Source organism: Microtus oregoni, unplaced genomic scaffold, assembly GCF_018167655.1.
Source record: "Microtus oregoni isolate MIOR12 unplaced genomic scaffold, Mior012 000026F_ref0000081, whole genome shotgun sequence".
NCBI lineage: Eukaryota > Metazoa > Chordata > Mammalia > Rodentia > Cricetidae > Microtus > Microtus oregoni.
In genome coordinates this window covers 23554496-23578275 of record NW_024543085.1, presented here as the reverse complement: position 1 = coordinate 23578275, position 23780 = coordinate 23554496, and the positions used below count along the sequence as shown (strand labels likewise).

The 23780-nt window shown below is 39.8% G+C and overlaps 1 protein-coding gene across 4 annotated transcripts in view; it reads left to right on the top strand.

Annotated features, from left to right (window-relative positions):
* The window catches only part of Znf800 (zinc finger protein 800), a 50003-nt gene extending 41030 nt beyond the window's left edge, over positions 1 to 8973 (top strand). For all 4 annotated transcript variants that reach the window (XM_041675462.1, XM_041675460.1, XM_041675461.1 and 1 more), the window contains exon 6: positions 4059 to 8973. In XM_041675462.1, the coding sequence (XP_041531396.1) occupies positions 4059 to 4218 (160 nt within the window). In that variant the 3' untranslated portion in view covers positions 4219 to 8973. The remainder of the gene's footprint in view (positions 1 to 4058) is intronic.
* Positions 8974 to 23780: the final 14807 nt, after the last annotated feature.

Genomic DNA, 23780 nt, shown 5'->3' with positions numbered 1-23780 from the left:
TAGTGATAGAGCACTTGCTTAATGTAAGTGAAGCTCTTGGTTCAGTCCCCAGTATAAAACAAAGTAACAACAAAGCCAAAATCTAAGAAGGAAATGGTGGGAAGTTTTCAGAAAATTAATTTGCTTTTAAATTTATATAAAAATATGTATGGTAATGTGCAAATAGTTAATCTTAGGGCCAGTGAGAAGCAACACTGCTGTCACCACCAAGCTGTCTGTGTGTGGACGGCACATGTATGCACTTGTGTGGACACGTTCATGTGGGTGCGTATGTGCAGGCTGCAGGTTGGCACTGCCTGTTTTTCCATTGCTTCCTCCGTGAATGAACGCCCTGAGTTCATCATTGACTGGGCTGGCTGGCTGGTGAGCTCCCGGGACTGTTCTGTTTCCAACCCCCCATGGCTGGCATTCTAGATGCCCTGACTTTTGCATGGGTTCTGGGCATCCATACTCAGTCTCCACGAGCCACTGTTTTCTGGCTCATCTACAGAGTGACTGATGCTAGAGGACTTAGTACCAGATTACTGCTCCCAGCCTCACCGGTCCTGGTGTGCGGATGCCACCGTGCCAGTTCTTCAGTTTACACTAGGAAGTATCGGGAAAGCAAATTATAATCGGTTTCTTTTTTTTCTTTTTATATTTTTATTTTACTGGAAACAGATATTTCATATAATATATTGTGATTATGGTTTCTCTATTCCTACCAGTCCTCCCCGCCCCCGCCGCCCAACTCCTCCCCCATCCAGATCCACCCCCTCTCTGTTTCTTACTGAAAAACAAATAGGCTTATAAGGGATAATAACAAAACAAGATATAATAAAATAAGATAAAACAAACATGAGCCAGGCAGTGAATTCTAGCACTCAGGAGGCAGAGGCAGGTGGATCTCTGTGAGTTTGAGGCCAGCCTGGCCTACAAGTGCTAGTTCCAGGACAGACTCCAAAGCTACAGAGGAACCCTGTCTTGACAAACCAAAACAAATGAATAAATAAGGTCAGAAGAAAGAGACAGAAGGAAAAGAGCTCAAGAAAAGGCACAAGAAATAGACTCAGACACAGAGACCCTCTTATTTATGTACTCAGTCCCAAGAAAACACAAATCTGGAAGCTAATATATATATATATATATATATATATATATATATATATATTATGACCTATTGATCAAAAAAAAACAAAAAACAAAACAAAAAGATAAAACTGAAAAGAGAAAGCTCTGCCATGACATTGAGGGACCCTCCAAAGATACTGAATTTGTTGGCCATCTACTGCTGGGCATGCAGCCTACCCTTGTGATTTGTTTCCCCAGTGAGACTTCTTGGAAAAAACTAAGTTTTCATATGCAACTGGTTATCAGTTGAAGTTTGCTTCTGGGTTATGGATGGTGTATGTGCCCACTTCTTTCAGTTCTAGGACCCCATCTGGTGTAGACCCCTGCAGGCCCTGTGCACGCTGCCTCTGTGAACTCACATGTGCGTCCATCCTGACCCATGCAGGCCCTGTGCACGCTGCCTCTGTCTCTGTGAACTCACATGTGCGTCCATCCTGACCCCTGCAGGCCCTGTGCACGCTGCCTCTGTCTCTGTGAACTCACATGTGCATCCATCCTGACCCCTGCAGACCCTGTGCACGCTGCCTCTGTCTCTGTGAACTCACATGTGCGTTCATCCTGACCCATGCAGGCCCTGTGCACGCTGCCTCTGTCTCTGTGAACGCACATGTGCATCCATCCTGTTGATTAGAGAACCTGGTTCCTTGGTGTCCTCCATCTCCTCTGGCTCTTTCCAGCTCTTCTTGCACAGGGTTCCCTGAGCCCAAGGGGAAGGTTTTGAAGGGGACGTGTCAGTTAGGGCTGAGTGCTGCAGAGTTTTATTCTCTGCACAATGTTTGGCTGTGTATCTCTGTATTTGCTCCCTCCTGCTTCAGGAGGAAGCTTCTCTGATGACGGATGAGCAAGACACTGATCTATGAGTACGGCAGAATGTCATTAGGAGTCATTTTAGTACTACACATTTTTGTTGTTTTAGTACAGAAGTATTTTCTTTTACCCTACGTCCCTCGGCTATCTAGTCTCAGGTTCTTAATCACAGAAGCAAGTTGGGGTATGGGTTCCATCTCATGGAGTGGGCTTTATGTCAAATCAGGTATTGGTTCGTTAACTCCTTCCCAGAACCTTTGTGCCACCATTGCACGTAGCGCATCTTGCAGGCAGGACACTGTTGTAGGTCAAAACGTTTGAGGCTGGGTGGGTGTTTATGTTTCTCCTTTGCGAGTGTAAGCTTAGTTTCTTGATAAGCTCTGAGTCAGCTTAGTGTGACATCTTTCTCTTAGGAACACAGTTGCTACTCAGACCAGGCAGTTTGATTTTGTAGTGTCCTCTCATATTGGGTCATGCACACGGACAATTTTTGCTTTCCTGATTTCTTTACTTAAGGAGGTATAGATTATCTCCCTGAGCACATTTCTCAAACTATAGCTTCATAAAACTGACTTCAATAAAAAACAGTTTGAGATAATGTCTATTAGCTTAGTTTAGTGTCTGGCACGCAGCAGGTGAATGGTAACTACTAGCAAGCACAAGTGCTTTGGGGTCTACCTCGCCTTGTTAGATAGCTATTCTATTTTATCTTATATATCTTTGATATGTTTCTGCCAATGCAAAAGGCTAGATCAGACTAGATTAAAAACTGATATATGCAGGTTTATTGGGCGTGGCTCCTGGGCAGGTTCACCAGTCCCAGAGAAGTCGCATGGAAACTTGCAGGGGAGTATGATTAATTATGTCATCAACTTAAGCAACAAAGCGCATTCCCATAAACACCCAACCTTTGATTTGCTTAAAACCACATAAAACCCATCTGACAACGCTGAGGCCGCTTTAGTCTGAAGTCGTTCTGACGCTCATGTTACAATGGATTGTCTAATAGCAAAGCCCTGGCACGCGTCTATTATTCCTGTCGTAGCAAGACAGTTCCCCGAGGGACGATAGCCAGTAGTTCATGTAATATTTTACTCTTTCTCCGATTGAATGCTTTCAGATACCGGGAACGTTACTGAGACTGAAACACTGGTAGTATCTAAAATGCTTGTTTCAAAAGTATGACACGTTTTTCTGTTTTCGGCATACCATGTTCTGAAGTCTGAGGAAATTACAAGTTGAAATTAGCCCGTGAAAAGCCCAGGAAACTTTTTTTTTTCCCAAGTAGAAATGACTAGAATAAAAGTCTAGTAAGTCTGTAAGAGACCGTGGTTTTGATTAACTGCGGAAAGTTTAAAGGATAAACTACCCTGTAGTACTGTGATTAAGACAGAGCTTAGGGAGAAGAGAAACCATCTCCGTGAACCCAGCGTTTAAAAATCTCTTTATGCCTACCACTTTGCTATCCTCTATAATCGTAAGTGGGATAAAATTTAAAAATCATTAACTTTTATTTTAAAAGTGAAATATACTTATTGTATAATTTTGGAAGTTACAAATAAAATGAAAATAAAAACTACCTGCAGTCTACTACTTGAAGACAACAACACACGATTGTGGCTTTTCTTCATCATTTTATGAATTTGTGTTGTCTGAATACACAGGTACATATGACCAGCTCTACAAATGCCAATGAAATAGATTTCTTCATTGATCACTTTCTCGTATTGTTAAGTATTGTCTCACAGCATTATTTTATTAGCAAGTTAGTTCGCAGTATAAGATTATAATACTTTATTGTTGGATATGAAAAATTTCCGATTTTCCTTCCTCCCTTTTCTCCATTTTCTATTACGGATGTTGCACTGAACACTCTTTGAAATTGTATTTGCATTCATAGCTATTCTTTGAGGGGTCCATTTAAAAAAGAATTTCTGGGTCAAGCTCACACCAGGGTTTGGTGACTGCATCCCTTTGCCCGTCGCGGGGTGCGGTGGGTGCCGGGCTCCTGCACGCAGCTTTACCTGGTGGGTGCGGGGGACGCGGCGCCTCGGCCCCGGGCCGCGCGGTTCCCGCTCGTTGCTAACCGGCGTGTCTTTGTCTTTCCTCCCTGGGGTCCGCTGCGCCCGTGGGGGCCGAAGCCTGGCGAAGCCGTCGCCCCGCAGCGCCGCCATCCTGCGTCCGCCCGCGGGCGCCGTCACCACGCGCCAGGCCGCCTCCAGCTGCCGCGCCAAGCTCCGCGGCGCCGCCAGGGAGCGCCAGCACCCGGCGCGCGCCCTCGGCAAGTCGGCCGCCCCGTGACGCCGCCGCGCGCTCCCGCTCCCGCGGCCGCGCGCCCCGCCGGACCTCCGGCCAGGGCCCGGGTCGCCTCTGCAGACGCCGCGTCCACGGCCGCCCCGGCGGCGGCGGCGTCGTTGCCAGCCCGAGCTCCTGCGCCCGCCTCCCCTGCCTGCCCCTCGGGACGCCGGGCCGCTGACTGCTGCGTGACACGCGTTCCTCCAGGCCGCCTGCGAAATCCCGGCTTCTTTGAAACTCTCGCTGCACACAATTCCTTTCCCGTATTTCTTGTACGGACTCCCTGTTCCCACACAGATTCTTCTCATTATTAGCTCGTCGAAGCCAGCCTCGTTTTCTTCACCTTCAGGCCTCATTAAGCTCCACCTCCCACTCCCATCTCCAAGAGGATTCCTGTTTGTCCAAATTCTCGTGGCTCTGGGGTGGCTAACAAACCAGAGTTGTATCAGGCACAAACTCTAGTTGAACTCGAACATTAGGCTTTCCCCTCCCTGTAACTCCAGCTCCAATTACCCTTCCTCTCTTTGGAATCTGTCCGTGTTTCCAAGGATCTACTTGTCATCTTTAGAAACTGGGTCCTCTCTAGAATATTGTCCCGTGGTGATCACAGGAAAGGTGCTCTGGGAAAGCTTGTTGGCTGAGCCCCTCATGGAGGTCATGCTTCTCCTGGGCTATTCCCAGTGGTCACAGCCAAGGTAGCTGTGACATTCATGGGACATACATGGTCCCTCAGTGAACTATTTTGGGGTGGGGGCCCCTCAACTCTTGGTTGAACTTTCTTAGGAGCGCTGGCTTCAGTCTATAGCCCTCTTGCCCCTGCCTTTCATAGGTGAGTCAGACCTCTGCCTTAAGGCACTAAGGCTCTTTCCCCTCCTTTTCCTTTCTTTCTCAGGTGTCCCCTTAACACAACTGCTGCACAGTGACCTTTGTCTTGGTGTCTGCTGCTAGGACCTGAACTGACACACCAGACATTCCATTCTCTGATCACCTTCTTCCTATCCGGAGCTTTTTGTCCATTGATCTCATTTTTTTCTACTGTTGGGCAGGCCATGCCTTGGATATATTTCCTTGACTAGCCCAGACTCCATAGTCCATTATAATCATGCCTTGAAATGCGATTCTCTCAGCACTCTCAAACCTCATTTTCTTCCGAGTTATTTCCTAGAAAAACAAAATGCAACCGTACATAAGATAACCTCTGTCTTGCACGGGCCTGACTGGTGCAACTGATCATTTCCTGCAAGAAAATCTCAAGAAACAACTGACCTGTTCTCCTTTCAATACTTTATTGCAGATCTGAAATTGGTGGTTTTTCCTATGATCATCTCAGTCCCCCACATCTAGACCGACCGTTTCTGTGCATGTGTCTCCTCAGAGTGCCCCTTTTGGTTCCTATTTCCCTGAGAAGTAAGAGTTGCACACAGGCACCCGCATCTTCCTGCTACAGTGCCGGAAATGGCCTCCCCTTTTATGACTGAAAAAGCTCGCAGGCCAGTCCCTTCGAAGTCTTAGCGCTGTGGATCTGGCTCTCTTGGCTTCTGAGGAACTTGAGGTTCTCCTCTTCCTCTCTCTTGTTACCATCATCTCCCCTCAGTCAGTTGTTTGGTTGCAGTAAATGGCACATCTCATCCAGTTTCTCTAGTCAGAAACCCGGAGGGCCCCTCTGCTTCTCTTTGACCAGCTCCTTACAAAGCAGACCATCTATCTCATCCACCAGTTTTATCACCCAAATATGCCTTTTCTTTTTTTCGGAGAAAGAATCCCTCTACATAGTTTGCCCGGAACTCACTGTGTAGAGCAGGTCAGCTTTGAATTTGTAATGATCTCCCTGCTTCTGTCTTCGAAGGCCCGGAATTATAGGTGGCACAATCCTTCCTGACTCAAAGTCATCTTTAATCTGCCCCCTCCCGGATTCAGTACCATCATCACTTCGTCCTGGCCAGCACTTTCTTCTCATGACCTCTATGTCGGCTAGTCCTGCATGGCCTCTCAGCTAGCCTTCTTGCCCTACCGCACTACCTTTTTGAGCCTGGTGGTAGTGAGCTTTTCATCAATTGAATAAATTGTTGGTTATAGGATAAAATGGAAACTCCGTACCATAGCTTACAAAGCCTACACCATCCGACCCTCTCTTATTTCTTCAACATCTTCTGTTCTCCTACTGTTTACCATGTGTGGCCATGCTAGCTCGGCCAACTGGCCAAGCGAGATCTTTTCCGTACCTCAGGGGGTTGGTAAATACCACTCTCTCTAAGCTGCCCTTCATGGCCTCCCTCTCCGTCACCACAGCGTAGCCTCAGGATGGGTGCAAGAGTTTAGAGAGAGACCTGTCTGGAGCACCATACTGAAAGTGACCTCCCAATCATTTCCTCCCAGTTCTGTGTTTGTCATCTTATTTATTTGCTTATTTTATTTGATTTCCTTCTCCCCACACTAGAATGTATGAAGGAAGCGACTGTGGCTGTCTGGATTCTTCAACACTGCATTCTCTGCCCATAGCCATTTGGTACATATTAGACGCACAGTAACTATCTGTTGAAGGGATAAATGGATACATATGCTAATTTTTCTGTTGGGAATTCACTTTCTATTGACTTAGGAAGAGGTATTTATATATTAAGACCACCAATCATTTGCGTATTCTGTTTGCTGCAGACATTCTGCCCTTCTCCACTATGTGCCAGTTTAATTCTTGATGTCTATGAGATACAGAAACATTGTGTTTCTCACGACAATAAATACGTTTTATGAGTCTTGCATTTGGTGATATGTTTAAAAATATTGTCTCTGTGTCAGTGTTCCATGCCTATTTGTTTGTTTCCTTTTATTTTTATTTTTTTTTAGATTTAAATATTTTCTCTAAATGGAATTTATTTTTGGTATAGGTGTGAGTAAGGGCCTACATATTTATTTAGTTGTTACATCATTTATTGAAAATTCTTTTTTATTGTTTTGAATAGTTCACATTTTTGGAACATTAAATTCTTATACCTGAGTAGTTTCTGTGCTTATCACGTCACGTGTTTGTTGTTCCTGAAGTCCCTTGGCTGTTGCCATGGTATCAGTTGCTTTATTCTGTGTTTACAATGAAGTAATGTTACTTTTATTTTTAAAAATATTTTTGGTTTTTGGCTATGGTTTTTCATTTATTCTCCTCAATTAGCTTTAGTTATATTTTGGTAAAGTCCAAAAGAAAGTCTACTGTCATTTCCTTTAGGATTATCGCTTTAAGATGGTGGGTTATTTGAGAAAGAGCTGTAAAGCTTGTACTCAGAGATCTACTGAGGAACTGGTCATGTGTCAAGGTTACTGAAGACATCTGTATGTCCTTCAGTTCTTTTTTTAATGTGCTGTAAACTTATTTGTTACATTTTAGCTATTTTATATTTTGTTGCTATTTTACTGTGATCACCCCCCTCCCCCATTTTTAAGAGCTTTTTATGAAAGCTGTTCCTTGTAAGGTCAATTGATTTTGTGTTTGATAACTTTCCAGATCTCTCGCTAATCCTTATTGATTCCTTTCTGCATAGCTGGTCATTTAAAGCATCATTAATGATAATTTTGTGTTTCTTTTGCTATGCTTATACCTCATCAGATAAACGATGGTAATAGCCGTGCTCTTGTCCTGACATTTTAGGAATGCCATCAGTATTTTACCAGGTTTTAATGTTAACTACTCTACTCAAAATGCAGGCCTTCAGTCAAAGGAAATTTTTTTTTTTGGTTCAAATATACCAAACATATTTTGGAAGTTCTTGTTGAATTATATTAAACACTCTCGGCAAACAGAGGTTATCGTATCGTTTTATTTTGTGGTCTGTTACCACAATACACTGTTATTAACCGATTTCTTAACACTGGGCTATTTCTGCATATGATAGAGTCTGTAATCATGGCGAACTTTCCCCCATTTTAAGTATAACAATGTTAAATTCAATTCCTTACATTTTAATTGGGGTTAAAACATTTATATTCATGAAAAGTATTAGATTGCAATCTTATATTTTTATATTCTTCTTTCTTAGCTTCGGAGGTGAATTTCTCTATTGTGTTAGGTATATTAGTAATACTATAGAACTGTCTATTCCTTGATGTCTTGGAAGAACTCCCTCATAACACTGTTTATAAGATAAAAGATAATTCTCTGAAAAGTTTGAAAATTTCTATGGTTTTGTCCTCTAAAGGCAACCATACTTCTTGAATAGCAACTTTAAAATTATATTTTTAAAAGAAAATCATGCATTTTCACAGAATTTAAAAATATGTTAGATTTCTGCATATATTTATCTTATAATTAAAAATATTTTTCTCTGTCTCTGTGGTTGTAGTGTTTTTCTTATTTCCCAACTCTTTAGTCTTTAGTTGTATTTTTTTCCTTTTATTGGACTTGCCAGTCTTTTTAAGGAACCAATATTTAAATATTTTATTAACTCTTAGTTTTTCTGTTTATAGCAGTGTAATTATTTATCTCTAATTTCTTCTTCTTATTAAAAGTTTAGTTGTTGTTTTATGAGTGTTTCTTTGTAATTGATGACTTAGATAATTTTTTAATTTCTTATTTAATAATAGGACATAAGATTATAAACTTACCTCTGGGCACAGCTTTATTCTATGGCCCCTTACTGTTATAGTAACTGTTTCTATTTTGTTTTTTAACTGGTGTAATTTGCAGTAGTGTTCTGAGTTTTTCCCTGTTAATTCTGCTTTCTTTAATAAAAATAAGCTTATTGATATTTATGTTGCTATTTTAATAAAGAGCCAATTTTGTTTGCACGAAGTGAGATTAACTGTGAAATGATTTTTTATCTGAAGTAGCATACAGGCACCACCGTAGAGTTTTCCTTGGGAAGATGCTGCTAACAGTGCTGGCTAGTGTCAACTAATTACAGACAGCAGAACTTTGAAACATCACCCATGCTAGTAGCTTACTGAAACAGCAATTCTTCACTGCTCTAGTTACTCATGTCAAAGTCAAGAAAGATCTCGAAAAAGTTTATGGTGTCAGTAACCATCAAATAATATCAAATTTAAAAGGCCATCTAATAATTAGAAAATTTCCATTCAAATTTATGAAATCAGAAAGGCTTGCATATTTTTTAATATGGATGTCTCAAATTTTGTTATTAGAAAAGATTTCTTTTAGATTTAGAAAAAGTAGTTTTAAAATGTTTATTTTTTAAAAAAGATTATGTTTCATGTACATAAAGTAAATAAAAGTTGCCCATGATGCTGTTATCTAAAGGAAAGCACTGTTAAAATTTTGTTTTATCTCCCTCTAAAACAATTTAGTGCACATCTTGTCTCTTTCTCGGGGACAGAACTAGGCTCAGAGTCTTCTCCAGCGACGTTAAAGTGTAAGGAAGTGGAGATGGTGGGCAAGTATTCATCTCAATGGCAGTAGAGGAAGTAGGGGCTCTCTGCTCTGGGTTCTGGTGTCTGTGTTGCCCGGTCCTCTGGATCCTCAGGCGTGGCCCTGGGCCGCAGGGTCTCTAGGCAGGGCCCCACATTACCCAATCCCCAGGTGTGTGGCCCTCTGCTTCCAGGTCCCCATGTGTGGCCCTGTGCTGCCTGGTTTCCAGGCGTGGCCCTTGAAGATTCTTCCTTCTACTCCTTTTAATTCCTCTGCTATTCAACTTCTCAGAAGTACTTTCTGTTATATTTCAGAACTACTCTCATTGAGAACAGTGATTTTGTTTGATTTCATTTCTAATTTATATATATTTATAGTACCAATAAATATATGGATATGCACACATACTACTCAGATTTGGAATATTTTTTACTTATTTGCCGATCTGGAGGTTTACAGACTACTTTAAAAAAAATAAATAAACAAGTCTTTTAGAAGTTCTGTTACAAGAGAAAAGTTTGTTTTAAATATATTCAAACTTTTCCTTACGGAGCACTTTCTTTTAAGACGTGCTGGTAGTTTTTTAAAATTCTGTTTTTATTTGTGAGTATGTGTGTGTATCTGTGAGCATGCCATGTGTGTATAGGTGCCTGAAAAGGGAGGAAGAGGGCATTGGGTCCCCTGGAGGTGAAACTGCAGGCGGCTATGAGTTGCCTGATGTATGTGCTGGGAACCGAACTCGGGTCCTCTGGATGAATGAAGCACTCCCAGCCACTGAGCCATTATCTCTCTAGCCACATATGTAGTTTTTTTTATGGCTTTTAGAAAAACAAAAACGGTTTACTTTATCAGCTAAGTGACTCTTAAGGTTGTTAACTCTCAATGGTTTAAAGTTTAGGTAGGGAATGTTTATTTGGGGTGCCTCTTGTGCACTGAGGAGTTACTTTCTGAATTGCCTCCAGGCTAAAACAAGGGAGGCCCCTGCTTTAGACCCCATGCTCAATGGGCCTTATTCAGGCCTTTTGTTAACAAGTGACAAGTGTGAAGACACAGTTGATTGGAGGAATTTGTCTACCTGGAACGGGAGCTCTCTCTAGTACATGTTGGACTCCTGGCATCCAGGGATGCCTTGCCTAACCAGCACCTTTCACTCTATCCTGAGGAACTCACCAGCCCAAAGTGAGTCTAAAGAGAGCTCTCTCTGTCGGGGTTGAAGAGGTATCTCAGTGGTTAAGAGCACTGGCTGCTCCTCCAGAGGAGCTTGGTGCGTTCTCGGCACCCGCATGGTCTTAGAACTAACTCAGGCCTTGTGGTATCTGCAGGCACCAGATCCCAGGCATACATGTGGTGCAATGTGAGCTATCTACTGAGCTTGGTCACACTTTGGTTTTGCAGTTGTGCATATGACACTATGAGAGGACCAGGCCACTGCATTCCAGCACAAGACTCTGAGAAATTCAAGAATTCTAAATTTAAATGTGGCTTTTTAGTAAATTATGGAGGTGTATTTGTTGACATAAATCAATAGGACATTTTTTTTCTTGAGACAGTGTAGTCTTGGCTGTCATGAAACTCACCATGTAGACCACGCTTGCTTTGAACTCCCACAGATCTGCCTATCTCTGCTGGGAATAAGGGCATGCACCACCACACCTGGCTATTAGTACATATTTTATGTGTTTATATAGTGTTTATATAGTGTTTATGCCTGTGTATCTGTGATGTATGCAGCTGCCCATGCCTGTATATTTGGAGGCCAAGGGTTGAGGTAAGGATGTTTTTCTCAACCTCTTTTCTTACATACGTATGTGTATGTCAATAATTTATTTGAAAATGTCATAAATAATAATGTGTTTTGAGCATACCCATTTTATGCTCTACCACTGGCTGGTTTGTAACGTGAAAGCATTTGGACATGTGGCATATCAGTGTGCACTTTAGCGCCAGACTCTATATGTTTGCAGAGATTGATGTTTGAAGGCTAGAAGCAAACTGTGTACTCTTAAATAATATTGGGAAGTCTGGAAGTTTCAGAGGAAGGTTGCCATCTGGTGTTAACTTGAGAGAGAATTCTGTGTATCATGACGCTGCCTGATGGGCCCAAAAGCTTAGAATGAAGCACCTGAGCCTTTGGTCTTGGGATAGCCTATAAATTGGACAATGAGTTCTTTTTCAGGGACTCTAAGCCATAGTGGATTGAGGATCAGAGATCCCTACTCCCAATTACTGGACTGCAGAAGCTTCCAGAATAGTTCTGTATTCTAACAGGCTTCTCAGAATATGACTGACTTTGGTTTTGATTCTTCTTCTTCTTCTTTTTTTTTTTTTAAATCATACCAGTAAGTGGAAAGATCAGAATTATGTTTTGTTTTGAAAATTAAGCTAACAATTCACCTTTTATACACCATGGAGAGCAGTATAAGGCTTTCAGTAACAAAACTGTAAAACATCCACAATGGCACAAAAAGAAGTACATGATGTCTTGAAAAAGTAAGACAGAGCCGGGCGGTGGTGGCGCACGCCTTTAATCCCAGCACTCGGGAGGCAGAGGCAGGCGGATCTCTGTGAGTTCGAGGCCAGCCTGGTCTACAAGAGCTAGTTCCAGGACAGGAACCAAAAGCTTCGGAGAAACCCTGTCTCGAAAAATCAAAAAAAAAAAAAAAAAAAAAAGAAAAAGTAAGACAGAGGGAGGGACCTCTGTGTGTCTGCAAGTTCAGGGAATGTTCAGGAAAACATATCTTATGTTTACCTAAAATACTTATATAATATACTTTAGTGTATGTGTATACACTAAATGAGTTTAAATGAGTTATACCACTTGGGGTGATGGTATTCCCCCATGAACCAGACACTATCTAATGAAACCACTAGTATTAACTCCTTTAAGTTGTTGATCAGAGGTATCCAAGACACTCTCAAAACAAAGCAGGTAATTGTCATTGCCCTTGGTTGTCTCCCAGAACTTGATTGCTGAAGACAATACATATTCCAGACTTAGGAGGTGGAGGAATTGAGCTGCAACTGACCTGGACGGTTCCTTCCTGAAGACCAACTCTCATAGTATCTGAAGGTGCTTTGCAAGCTTCCCAGGTAGAAAAACAATGGTCCTATCCATGTGTAAATTCGATGGACCACAACAATTCGGTAGGGCAAGATACCCCCAAGGGTGCAACAATAGCACTTTTATCTTGGGGCTAACTCACAGTCTTCTAATTGGACTTAAGGCTAGCTCAGTAGGAAAGAATTCATTATTGATATGTAAATCCATTCAGCTACCTATGATTGGTGAACTTATGAATCCTAGAGAATATGATACTGCCACTTTCTTAAAAATCATAATTTGTAATTGCACTCTAAATGCTTATAGCCACAGATACAATTTATACCACTGGTGTAGGAGATCCTTCTGTTTATGTGTTGCTTTCATTGGTTGAATAAAGAAACTGCCTTGGCCTTTTAATAGGGCAGAACTTAGGTAGGCATGGAAAAACAGAACTGAATGCTGGGAAGAAGGGCCGAGTGAGAGATGCCATGGATTTCCTGCCTGAGATGAACGGTGGTTAGAGTCTTGCCGGTAAGCCACAGTTACGTGGAGATACACAGATTAATGAAGATGGTTTAAACTAATATGTAAGAGTTAGTCAATAAGAAGTTAGAGCTAATGAGCCAGGCAGCGTTTAAATGAATACAGTTTCTGTGTGATTATTTTGGGTATAAGCTAGCAGGGCTGCTGCATCAAACAAAGGGACCCCTCTCCCATGCAACACACCACTTATACTTTTCTATACTTTTATACCCACAGATAAATGTAGCTCTCACACCTCATCAAAGAAACTTCTTTTTGCAACAGATGGGACACCATTACAGAAAAACACAACTGGTCAAAATGCAGAGAACAATCAATTGTGGTGTGCCCAACCCCAGTTGATAAATCAACAATACAACCCCTACAATGAAGGCCCAGGGAACATTATAGAAGAGGGGGTGGAAGACTGTAAGACTCAGGGGACCAGGAAGTCTGCTGCAAGATATATATGACAGGGAAGTGTAGTGATATTTTCTTTATGTTTTAACAAATAAAGCTTGCCTGAAGATCAGAGTGTAGAGGTAAGCCACTAGAGGCCAGGAAGTGGTGGTACATACCTTATTTCCAGTATTTGGGAGTCACACGCTTCTGTTCCCAGCACTTGGAAGGTGGAGACAGGAGTGATATGGCTGGGTGGAGAGAGGACTATGAGGCAGGAGGAGACAGAAGCTAAATGCAGTTTGAGGTTTGGTGGAGACAGTTGCAGTCTGAAGACAGGATTGCCCCTTCAGTCTGAGTATTGGTAAAGGTAAAAGGTGTCTCTAGTGACAGGCTGCTCTGCTTCTCTAATTTTGACCATTAACTTCTATATCTGACTATGGGTTTTTATTATTAAGACCAACTAGAATCTGTGCTACATCTGGTGCCCAACTTTTGGGGTACGGATTCACAAAAAGCCGCTTGTCTGTGGCTTTTCAGCTACCAACATAGGCCAGAGCTACATGTGGTAGGAGTCACTGTCCTGCTGGATAGGTTTACTTTCTTCTCTCCTGGTGGACTTTCCATGAACTCCCTTCTTGGCTGCTGCCAAACTAGGTAGGTGCCTTGAAATCCTGTCAGGCTTTTACTGTTCTACGTAGCAGTAGTAAGCCTCACATCTTTATTATCATTTGTGGCAGATTTGGTGAGAAAATGGGGAATTATTAAAGGGAGGAATTTGTTAAAAGGGAGAGTTTTGCCCATATTAAAAAATGGGAAATACAATTATGATAAAGAAAGTTAAGTCACTGTATAAATATTTAATAGAAAATTTTAAAATGGAGTAATTAAATAAAGGGATAATCAACCAGGATTGACACACTGTTAATTATCATTTGGATAATCCTTGTTGCCATTTTGATAATTCTTGGTTTATCTCTTAAAAGGTTGTTTGGTATGAATGCCAAGATACAGGCCTTAGAAAAACATAATAAAACAGATCACAGAGATATTAAAATCCAGACAGAGGAATTTAATAGAGAACCAATTTTAGCATTGCACTATAAGGTAAGAGAGGAACAGGCTCAGGTTTTTATTCTTTTAATTTTTATTTATTTATTTGTTTGTTTTTTGAGACAGGGTTTCTCCGTGTAGCTTTGGAACTTGTCCCGAACTTGCTCCATGGCCCAGGCTAGCTCCAACATCACAGAGATCTGCCTATCTCTGCATCCTGAGTGCTGGGGTTAAAGGCATGCACCATCACTGCCAGATCAGCCTTAGGTTTTCAGACAACTAAACTTATGTCCACTAACCTTACAGGAATTGCCAAATGATAGAGAATCTGTAAGAGCTGATTGAATTTCAGTGGCAATGTTAGATTTAAGGAGATTCGAGGAAGCAATAGTCTCATATGGTATGCATTCATGATTTATGAAGCAGATGTGAAACTCAAGATCAACTTGCAATAGATTTATCCTTAAATATTGGAAAGACTTGATTACAGCAGTCTTGGAGTCTGATCCACAATTACAATGGATGGCCTGGTTCAGAGAAGAGTCTAACAATTGAACAATGGAGTAGACTAGAGGTATAAAAATCTCTCAAGATCAACTTCTTGGAGAAGGAGATTATGTGTCTATAGAAAGGCAATCCCTATATGATGGTCACATCATAGCTTTACACCATACAGCAGCTTTGAATGCTTGGGACAGATATGAAAAAGTAGTAAAGAAAATTGAGTCATTTGCTAAAGTCATACAGGGCCTGAAAGAAACTTTCACTGATATAATAGAATATACCAAATTTAGAAGCTAGACAAATAATAATTGAATCTCTGACTTTTGAAAATACTAATTCTCAATGCAAAAGAAAATTAGGTAGTTAAAGTCTAGGCCAGCACCATTGGAGGAATGGATCTGAGATACAATCAATGTTGATTCTCATGACAATGATGATGTATGGATAGGAGAGGTGATTTCCAGATGTTTGAAGAAAAATCAAAATATCAAGTGTTTCAATTGTGTCAAAAAACGTCGTGTTAAAAGGGATTGTAAACAGGGTGTTTCTAGAAACAACCATTTTTTCTAAGCAAAGTTCAAACAAAATGCTCCTTCTTTCTGGATTATGCAGAAGGTATGGCAAAAAGAAGGCATTGGACTAATAAATGTAGGTCAACAAAGGATAGTCAAGCTAACCTTTTGTCATTGGGAAACACCTTTCACAGGCCCCTTATGCCAGTTCTGATTCAGTTGTTTCGTGTAACCATAAGAGGAAATTTCTTCTTACAGCAATTAAAGAACCTAATGCCCACTTTAAGAAAGCATACTGCTGTAGAGAATAGAACAGCCATAAAAGAGAGAGCAAAACTTTCAGGAGAATTCATAAAAGGCGTATTTTTGGCAAACTTCTATAAATGAACAAAGGCCAAAATTAAAAATACAATAAATGACATTGTCATCGAAGGTCTGATAGACATAGGTGTGTATGTAACAATAATTTCACCAGAATCTTCTCTTCCAAGTTGGCTTCTTTAGGAGGTAAACATTCATCTTTTAGGTATTGGAACTTTATTTCAAGTAAAACAGAATGTGAGATGGGTCAGATGTATAGGCTAGAAAGACAAAGAGGAATATTAAAGCCATATGAGCTAACATAGCAATGAATTTGTGGGGATGTGATTTGTTACAGCAATGGAATACTCAGATTAACATTCCCCCAATCTTAGAAACAAATCATAAATTTACATAGTTTCTGGGAAAAATATTACAAGATATTATAAAGAACAGTCACTAATCATTCTGGTTGTACAAGAACAGGGTACAGCAACTGCTGATTTTTCAAAGTCACCAATAGCCCTATCTTTAAAGTGGTTGACATACAAACCTGTATGGGTTGTGCAATGGCCTTTAACAACAGAGAAACTACAGACCTTAGAACAGCTGGTATAGGAGCAACTAAATGCTCAGCATATTGAAGAATCAACCAATCCTTGGAATTCTCCTATATTTGTTATTAAAAAGAAATCTGGAAAATAGAGAATAGTAGCAGATTTTAAGAACTGTTAATAAGGTGATTGAGCCAATGGGCTCCATTAAATTCCTCTGTCTGGATTTGAATATCACTATGGAGAACCAATTTCAGTGTTGCATTATAAGAATAGAGAGAAAAAGCTTAAGGTTTTCAAACAACCAACCTTAATATATTCAGCAAACTCACAGGAATTGTCCAATGATAGAGGATGGATTCCTGTGGCAATGTTAGATTTAAAAAAATTCAAGGAAATGATAGTCTCATATGATATATATTCACCATCTGTGAAACATATGTTAAACTCAGATTCAATTTATGGTAGAATTATCCCCAAAGATTGGATAGACTTGATTAAAGCTGTTTTAGATCCTGGTCCACAATTATAATGGAGTACCTGATTTAGGTGAGGCTAAAACTATTAAACAATGGAGAAAAGCTAGAGGTTTGGAAATTTCCCAAGTGCAACTTCTTGGAAAAGGAGATTATACAACTATAGAAAGGCAATCTTTATATGATGACCACACCCTGGATTTAACCAAAAATACAGAGAAAAAATGACCTTCACAGTGCCTTCTTATAACCATCCTAATCCCGCTAAGAGATATCAATGGAAGGTTCTCCCACAGGGAGTGTAAAATATCCCTCCCCTGTGCCAATATTTTGTTAATCTGCCTTTGGAAACACTAAGCAATTGATTTCCTCAATCAATATTTTACAACTACATGGATGACATTTTACTATCGGATTCAAGCGTAGATACTTTAGAAAGAATGTTTGAAGAGGTAAAGAAAAATTTGTTGGAGATTTCAAATTGCTCTTGAAGGTATATGAAAAGGAGATTCTATTAATTATTTGGGTTATAAAATAGGTTTACAAAAAATTAGACCTCAAAAGGTAAAAATTAGGAATGGTTGATTCCAGACTTTAAATGATTTTCAAAGGTTACTAGGAAACATTTCCCATATATGACCCACTATTGGGATATAATCTGATGAACTATTATTTTAAACAAAATCTTAGATGGTAACAAGGGCTTCCATAGTCCCAGGAAATTATCAGCTGAAGCTGAGAGAGAATTGGTTTTGGTGAAATTAGAGAAGGCACATGTGGATTGTGTGGATCTGAATCTTAACTGCATTCTGGCCATATTACCCTCCAACCATTCTCCTACAGGAATTTTAATGTGGAGGGAAGATATTACTTAGAATAGATATTTTTACCACATCAACTGAGTAAAAAATTAAAAACTTGTATGGAAAATGTCTCTGAGTTAATTATAAAAAGGAAAATGGAGACTTTATCAATTAACAGGAATAGATGAAGAAGAAATCATAGTACCTTTTAATAATGATGAAATTGGCAAATTATGAATAGAAAGTAAACCCTGACAAAGAGCTTGCACTATTTTTTTGGGAGAGATTAAGTAAAAATATCCTAAAAGCAAGAGAATTCAACTTATAAAGAGAACTAGCTGTATCTTTCCTCACATTGTGCAGGAAACACCAATTCCTGGAGACCTTCCTGCCTGCACTGATACAAATAAATCGGGAAAGTCAGGTTACAAATCAGAAAAATTGTCCAAAAGTCAGAATTATATACTATTCTCATGGTACTAAGGGATTTTAAGAACCTCTCAATATAGTTACTGATTCATAATATGCAGCAAGAGTTGTTTTGCATATTGAAACCACTGAATATATACCAGATGATACAGAATTGACTTTATTATTTATTCAGTTACAAGATACAATCAGGAATAGGAATAATTCTGTATACATAACAGGTTTGCCAGGTCCTCTAGCAAAAGGTAACGCAGAAATCAATCAATTATTGATTTGAAATATGCTGAAAGCCTCAGAATTTTATAAAATACATCATATCAATAGCAAAGGTTTTAAAAAACATTTTTTATCACATGGAAACAAGCCAAGAAAATGTCCTACTTGTTCTTTATACAACTAAATACCAGTACCTGCAGGAGATAACCCAAAGAGAATGCCTTCCCTATTGCCTAAAGGAATGAAATCAAATGACGTCTGGCAGATGGATGTATTTCATTTTTGTAGAATTTGGAAAACTAAAATATGTACACCACACTGTTGATACATATTCAGTTATCAATGGGCAACTGCTTTGTGTTCAGAAAAGGCTGATTCAGTAATCACACATTTGCTAGAAGTTATGGCCATCGTGGGTCTACCTGTACAAATAAAGACAGACAACGATCCAGCATATGACTAAGAAAATGAAACAGATTTTTGCTTATTATCATATAAAGCATATTATTGGTATACCACACAATCCGGGGCAGGCAGTTATACATAGATCAAATTGAACTCTAAAGGATATGTTAAATCAACAGAAAGGGATGATAAATAGCCCCAGAAATAGATTGCATAATACTTTATTAACTCTGAATTTACTAAATGCTAATGAGAAAAGTATAACAGCTGTGGAGAGACATTGAATAGTAGAAAAAACTGTGGAACTAAAGCTGGCATACTTTACAGATGTATGGATCTCAGAATGGAAACCAGGACATGTGTTACATTGGGAAAGTGTTTTACTTTTTTCCCACAGCAGAAGAAAAGTATGAATACCACCAAAATTGATAAAGATTAGATTTGAACAAAAGACACCTCTTGGTTAGAAAAAGTAATATTTAATCAAACAACATGACTGTTCAATCTAAACTAACTTCAAACCTAAGAAATGCTTTTCATCAGATCAGATATAACTTGCCATACCCTCCCCAAAATTAGGGTTGTGGAAGGGTTTTCTTTTTGTCTTATCAAGAGAATAAATGCATCCAGCTAAGGTATCAGAAGACCACTGGACAAGTGAGACATCTGAAGGAAAAGAACAAAGCATCTAGACAAAATGTCTCAAGAAAAAGAGTAAATTGGCCTATTGGTATATCACACTTCCAACAGGATAAAAATTTTCAAATCTTCCCAAATGTTTGTTTTTGTTTTTCTCTACAGACACATAATGCAAATGGTCTTTTTGTAGTCTCAGTCCAATTAAAAATTAAAGTTGACTTTGTAGTTGGAGTGTGGCTCTCTTCTTCTCTAAATCTAAGCATGCTTGTTAAAGCAAATCCAAAATCTCTGTTTCATGTCAGAAGAGCTACCTAATATAGAACAGAAGAAAAACAAAATTAAAGGACAATTATATTGCCACTAATCTCATATATTTTGGTTTTATTTTGACTTTTTAATAGCTTTTTAAAGGAATAAAGGTTATTTCAACATTTATAAAATTTATATATATATATATATATATATATATATATATATAAATTTTTGTCATAATATTAATGGCCATACAGAGTATTAACTAATTCTAGAAAAAGGCTTCATCTATCTTCCTGTACATGGTTTTGGGTGAGACTCTACCAGTTTTCTGCAGTGAACCATGACCATGCCTAACAATGACGTTCCCAACCTTCAAAAGGAGGATGGGGCACCTCAGTGATGATTCCAAAAGGACTATGATAACACCACCACACTGATGAACACCACCTAAAGATTGACTGTGGACTTCAAACTGCTCAGAACAATTCAAGGTGGCTAGCTGATATAATCCAACCTTACAGACTACTCTTGCCAGGACTTGAGACAAACCCTGCACTTCCCCATTGCGCAGAGACTACAAGGAGGCTGGAAGTGGAAGATAACAGGGTGAATTAGAATTTCATGGGCCAGTGACTGAAAGCAAACTGGAGAGTTGCTGGATAAGATAGGGAGGAATGCCAACCCAAGTGCAACTGGCCCTATATATGAGTCCTAAGCTTTTTAGGAAAACAAGATCATCTTTAGCTCCTGTGGGCTCATGGATACAAAAACACCATAGGAAACCACTATCAGAACAACTAGAGGCAAGTGCTACTGTAAGGGTATGCCCTACTGCCTTCAGTATAGAAATAGAATGTCAATAGCAATATTGCTTAGTGACCCACAGAGGGGTTTTCAAGGACTGTCATGTCTAAGTTTTGACTGCGAGTTAAATGGGGTGTACCAGCAGATGAAAGGATGAGACTAAGGGAAAGAGGCAGTCAGGACAAGGTCTTGGTGCAGAAATAACTCAGAATGGATAGAGTGTCAGGTGTATGTCTAGAGAACAACTTTGGTTATTTTATTTTTCATGATGGTGAATCTTTCAGGACTTGAGGAAAAGATCGTTCTAAAGTAATGCGGAGGATGAGCTTGTGGGATATATATAAACAGGTGCAAGATGACACTGGAAAAGTTTAGTGCCCTATATGGGTGAGGATTGGGATCACTGGAAGAGAACTGGTGTTGGGGGATGGAGAGAAGATGGACTCAAAGAATGTTTTGGTACTAAAGGAACCACCAGGATTTCCCAAGATCTTTGTTCCTCTGATGACCTTTGGCCCTTGATGACCAGTGAATTAATAACTGAAAGGCTGTAGGAGACAGATATCTGGTAAACCTATGAACTATTCTTGTTGATGCTAATGTATCAATGACTAGTGATGGCCTAATTTATTTTTCCTCAAAGGACTTTTAATTTAAGGAACATAAGATAAATAATGAATGTGCTAAAAGGTGGGGTTTCTGAGGCTTTGGATCTTGATAGGGAAGTATAATATTAGGTGAGTGGCATCAGGAAGAAGTGGAGGCATTAATGTTAGCAGTGTCTAGAGATCTTTTGGACTGATTATTCTGATGGGGTAGGAGTGGGGTGGGTTGGAGGTGAGGGATGCTGTTTAACATCCTTTAATTACAGGACAGGAAACCAAAGTCCCACACCGAGCAGACCTATCTAGTCCAGTGCACCAATAGCCCTGAGGTTGGGAAGGCCTGTCTCAAATCATGTTGGTGTCTTTTCTAAGAAGGCTTGCCTGATCTCTGCAAGTTACATCATGTGATCATAGCTTGAGGTATGAAACCATAAGTAATTTCTATTGTAATATTCAACTATTCTTTTTAAATGGCTCTGTAGAGGCTTATTCCTTCCCTGTCCTTGTATGAAAACCTGGGCCGATCCCATGAATTATTGCTTATTGTTATATAATGAAAAAAAGGCTCTTTATTCATGTTAAACTACCATGCACATTACCAAGTAAATGTCTTGTTCTTTGACATAATGAAAATTCCAACCTCACATTTAAATTGAGTCTCCTTTGAGCTGCAGAAAGAAGGTGTGCAGGTTTCTCCTCCCAAAGCTGTGGGATGGAGCATGAAGAAAAAGGGACCATGATGGTTCTTATTGACCAGGCAGTATAGTGAATTGGCTTAGGGGTCACTGGCATGGAAGGTATTTATAGCTGATTTTCTCTTCTTTATTTTCCTTAGATCTTCCACTAAATGTTCCTTTTTGGAGTCACATTCTCTCCTGTAGCCCAGGGCTTCCTGAAAACAAATAAAACAATCAGCTGAGAAACCACAATATTTTTGTTTTGTTTTAATTTCCAAGATGCCATAAACTAACATGCTTGAAAACACACGTTCAAAAAAGGATTATTTGGAAGACAAAGTGAAAGGAAAAGAAATAAATAGAAGCCCACATTTGAAATGTTAACTGTTGTAATAGGAGCGGCAGGCTGTGTCCCCGGCACCCGGCCGCCCGCCCGACTAGCTTTACTCGAAATAATTACACGGACACTGTATTCTTTTAAACACTACTTGGCCCATTTCTATCTAGCCTCTTCTAGGCTAATTCTCACATATTAATTTAGCCCATCTCTAATCATCTGTGTTGCACCCCAAGGTGCGCTTACCGGGAAGATTCTAGCCTACGTCCATCCTGGGTCAGAGCTGAATCGCGTCTGTCTGCCCAGGAGCCAGGAGCATGGCGTCTCTCTGAGGCGTCTGCCCCCAAGAGGAGAGCTGTGGAGTCTGAGCTCACTTCCTCTTCCTCCCAGCATTCTGTTCTGTTTACTCCACCCACCTATGTTCTAACCTATGAGGGCCAGCCAAGCAGTTTATTTTTTTAACCAATGACCTTCCTCCATCACTTCCCCTTTTTCTGTTTAAACAAAAAGGAAGGCTTTAACTTTAACATAGCAAAATTACATATAGCAAAACAGTTACCAAGTAAAAATTACAATAATCTTTATCATAACTAAGGAAAACTATAACTATAACTAACTATTCTTAACTCCATCAAAGACTCCAGAAAGATACAATATTACCTAAGCAAACAAGAAAAAAGCAACTTTTAAAACTCTAGAAATGACAGAGACATCTCGCTGTCTGTACAGTCTCCCAAAGTTCCTCTGTACCATTGGGGCATCCATCTTCGGCCTACAGGCCCATAGTTTCCAGCAGACATTTCCACAAAGCAGGAAATTTCAAAGGCAGTCACTATCTGCTTGTCCTGAAGAATGTCTTGCAGACTCTTTCATGAATCAGGAACCCCGAAATGTCACCTCACCTTTAGGCAAGTTCAGTAGTCTCTGTGGGTTCTCTGTGTCCAGTTTATGCAATAGTCCAGGCAAGAGCAGTTTCTTGCCCAAATGGCTATCAAACTCCATAAGGATCCTCTTCAATGCCCATCTTCTTCTTGAAGTAGATTGGTGCTGCCAGGAGCAGACATGTCTCATTGTCATGAAAACCCCTAAGTTATTAAAACATTTAATAGCATATTCCGTAGTCTTTGAAAGATATGAGGAATGCCGATCTAACTGAAATATATATCTATATATCTAGAAAATCTAACTAACATGACTATAAACTTGACTGTTATGATTATCTATTAACAACCTATATACATTACATTTTTAAGTGAACTACACAATCACAATACCTTAATCAATATCAGAAATACATATACATATAACAAAATTGACCTTAAATCTCCATCAATAAAGCAAAATCTATACTAATGCAAATTATTCATATCTATATCATATCCCCCTTTAAATGTAAAAGAATGTCTATAAACCATATTTGGGAACATGGGCACAGTTTTTTCTCTCCAAACTGCTTCCTGCTGAATGGGGGCGTTGTTAATTAGGTCTTTCATGGTATAACCTGTGTGCTAGTTTCATCTCAGTTGTCATCTGAGCGAAGCAATTTTCTGAAGATGTTCACAGCAACCCTTCAGGAGGACGTGGTCCATCATACCAAATCGGAATAGAAGAAATGAACAGGGTCTCATCCTCTGTGAAAACAAAATAAGAAACTCCTTTCCAAAGCATCATGTCCTTAGATCCAA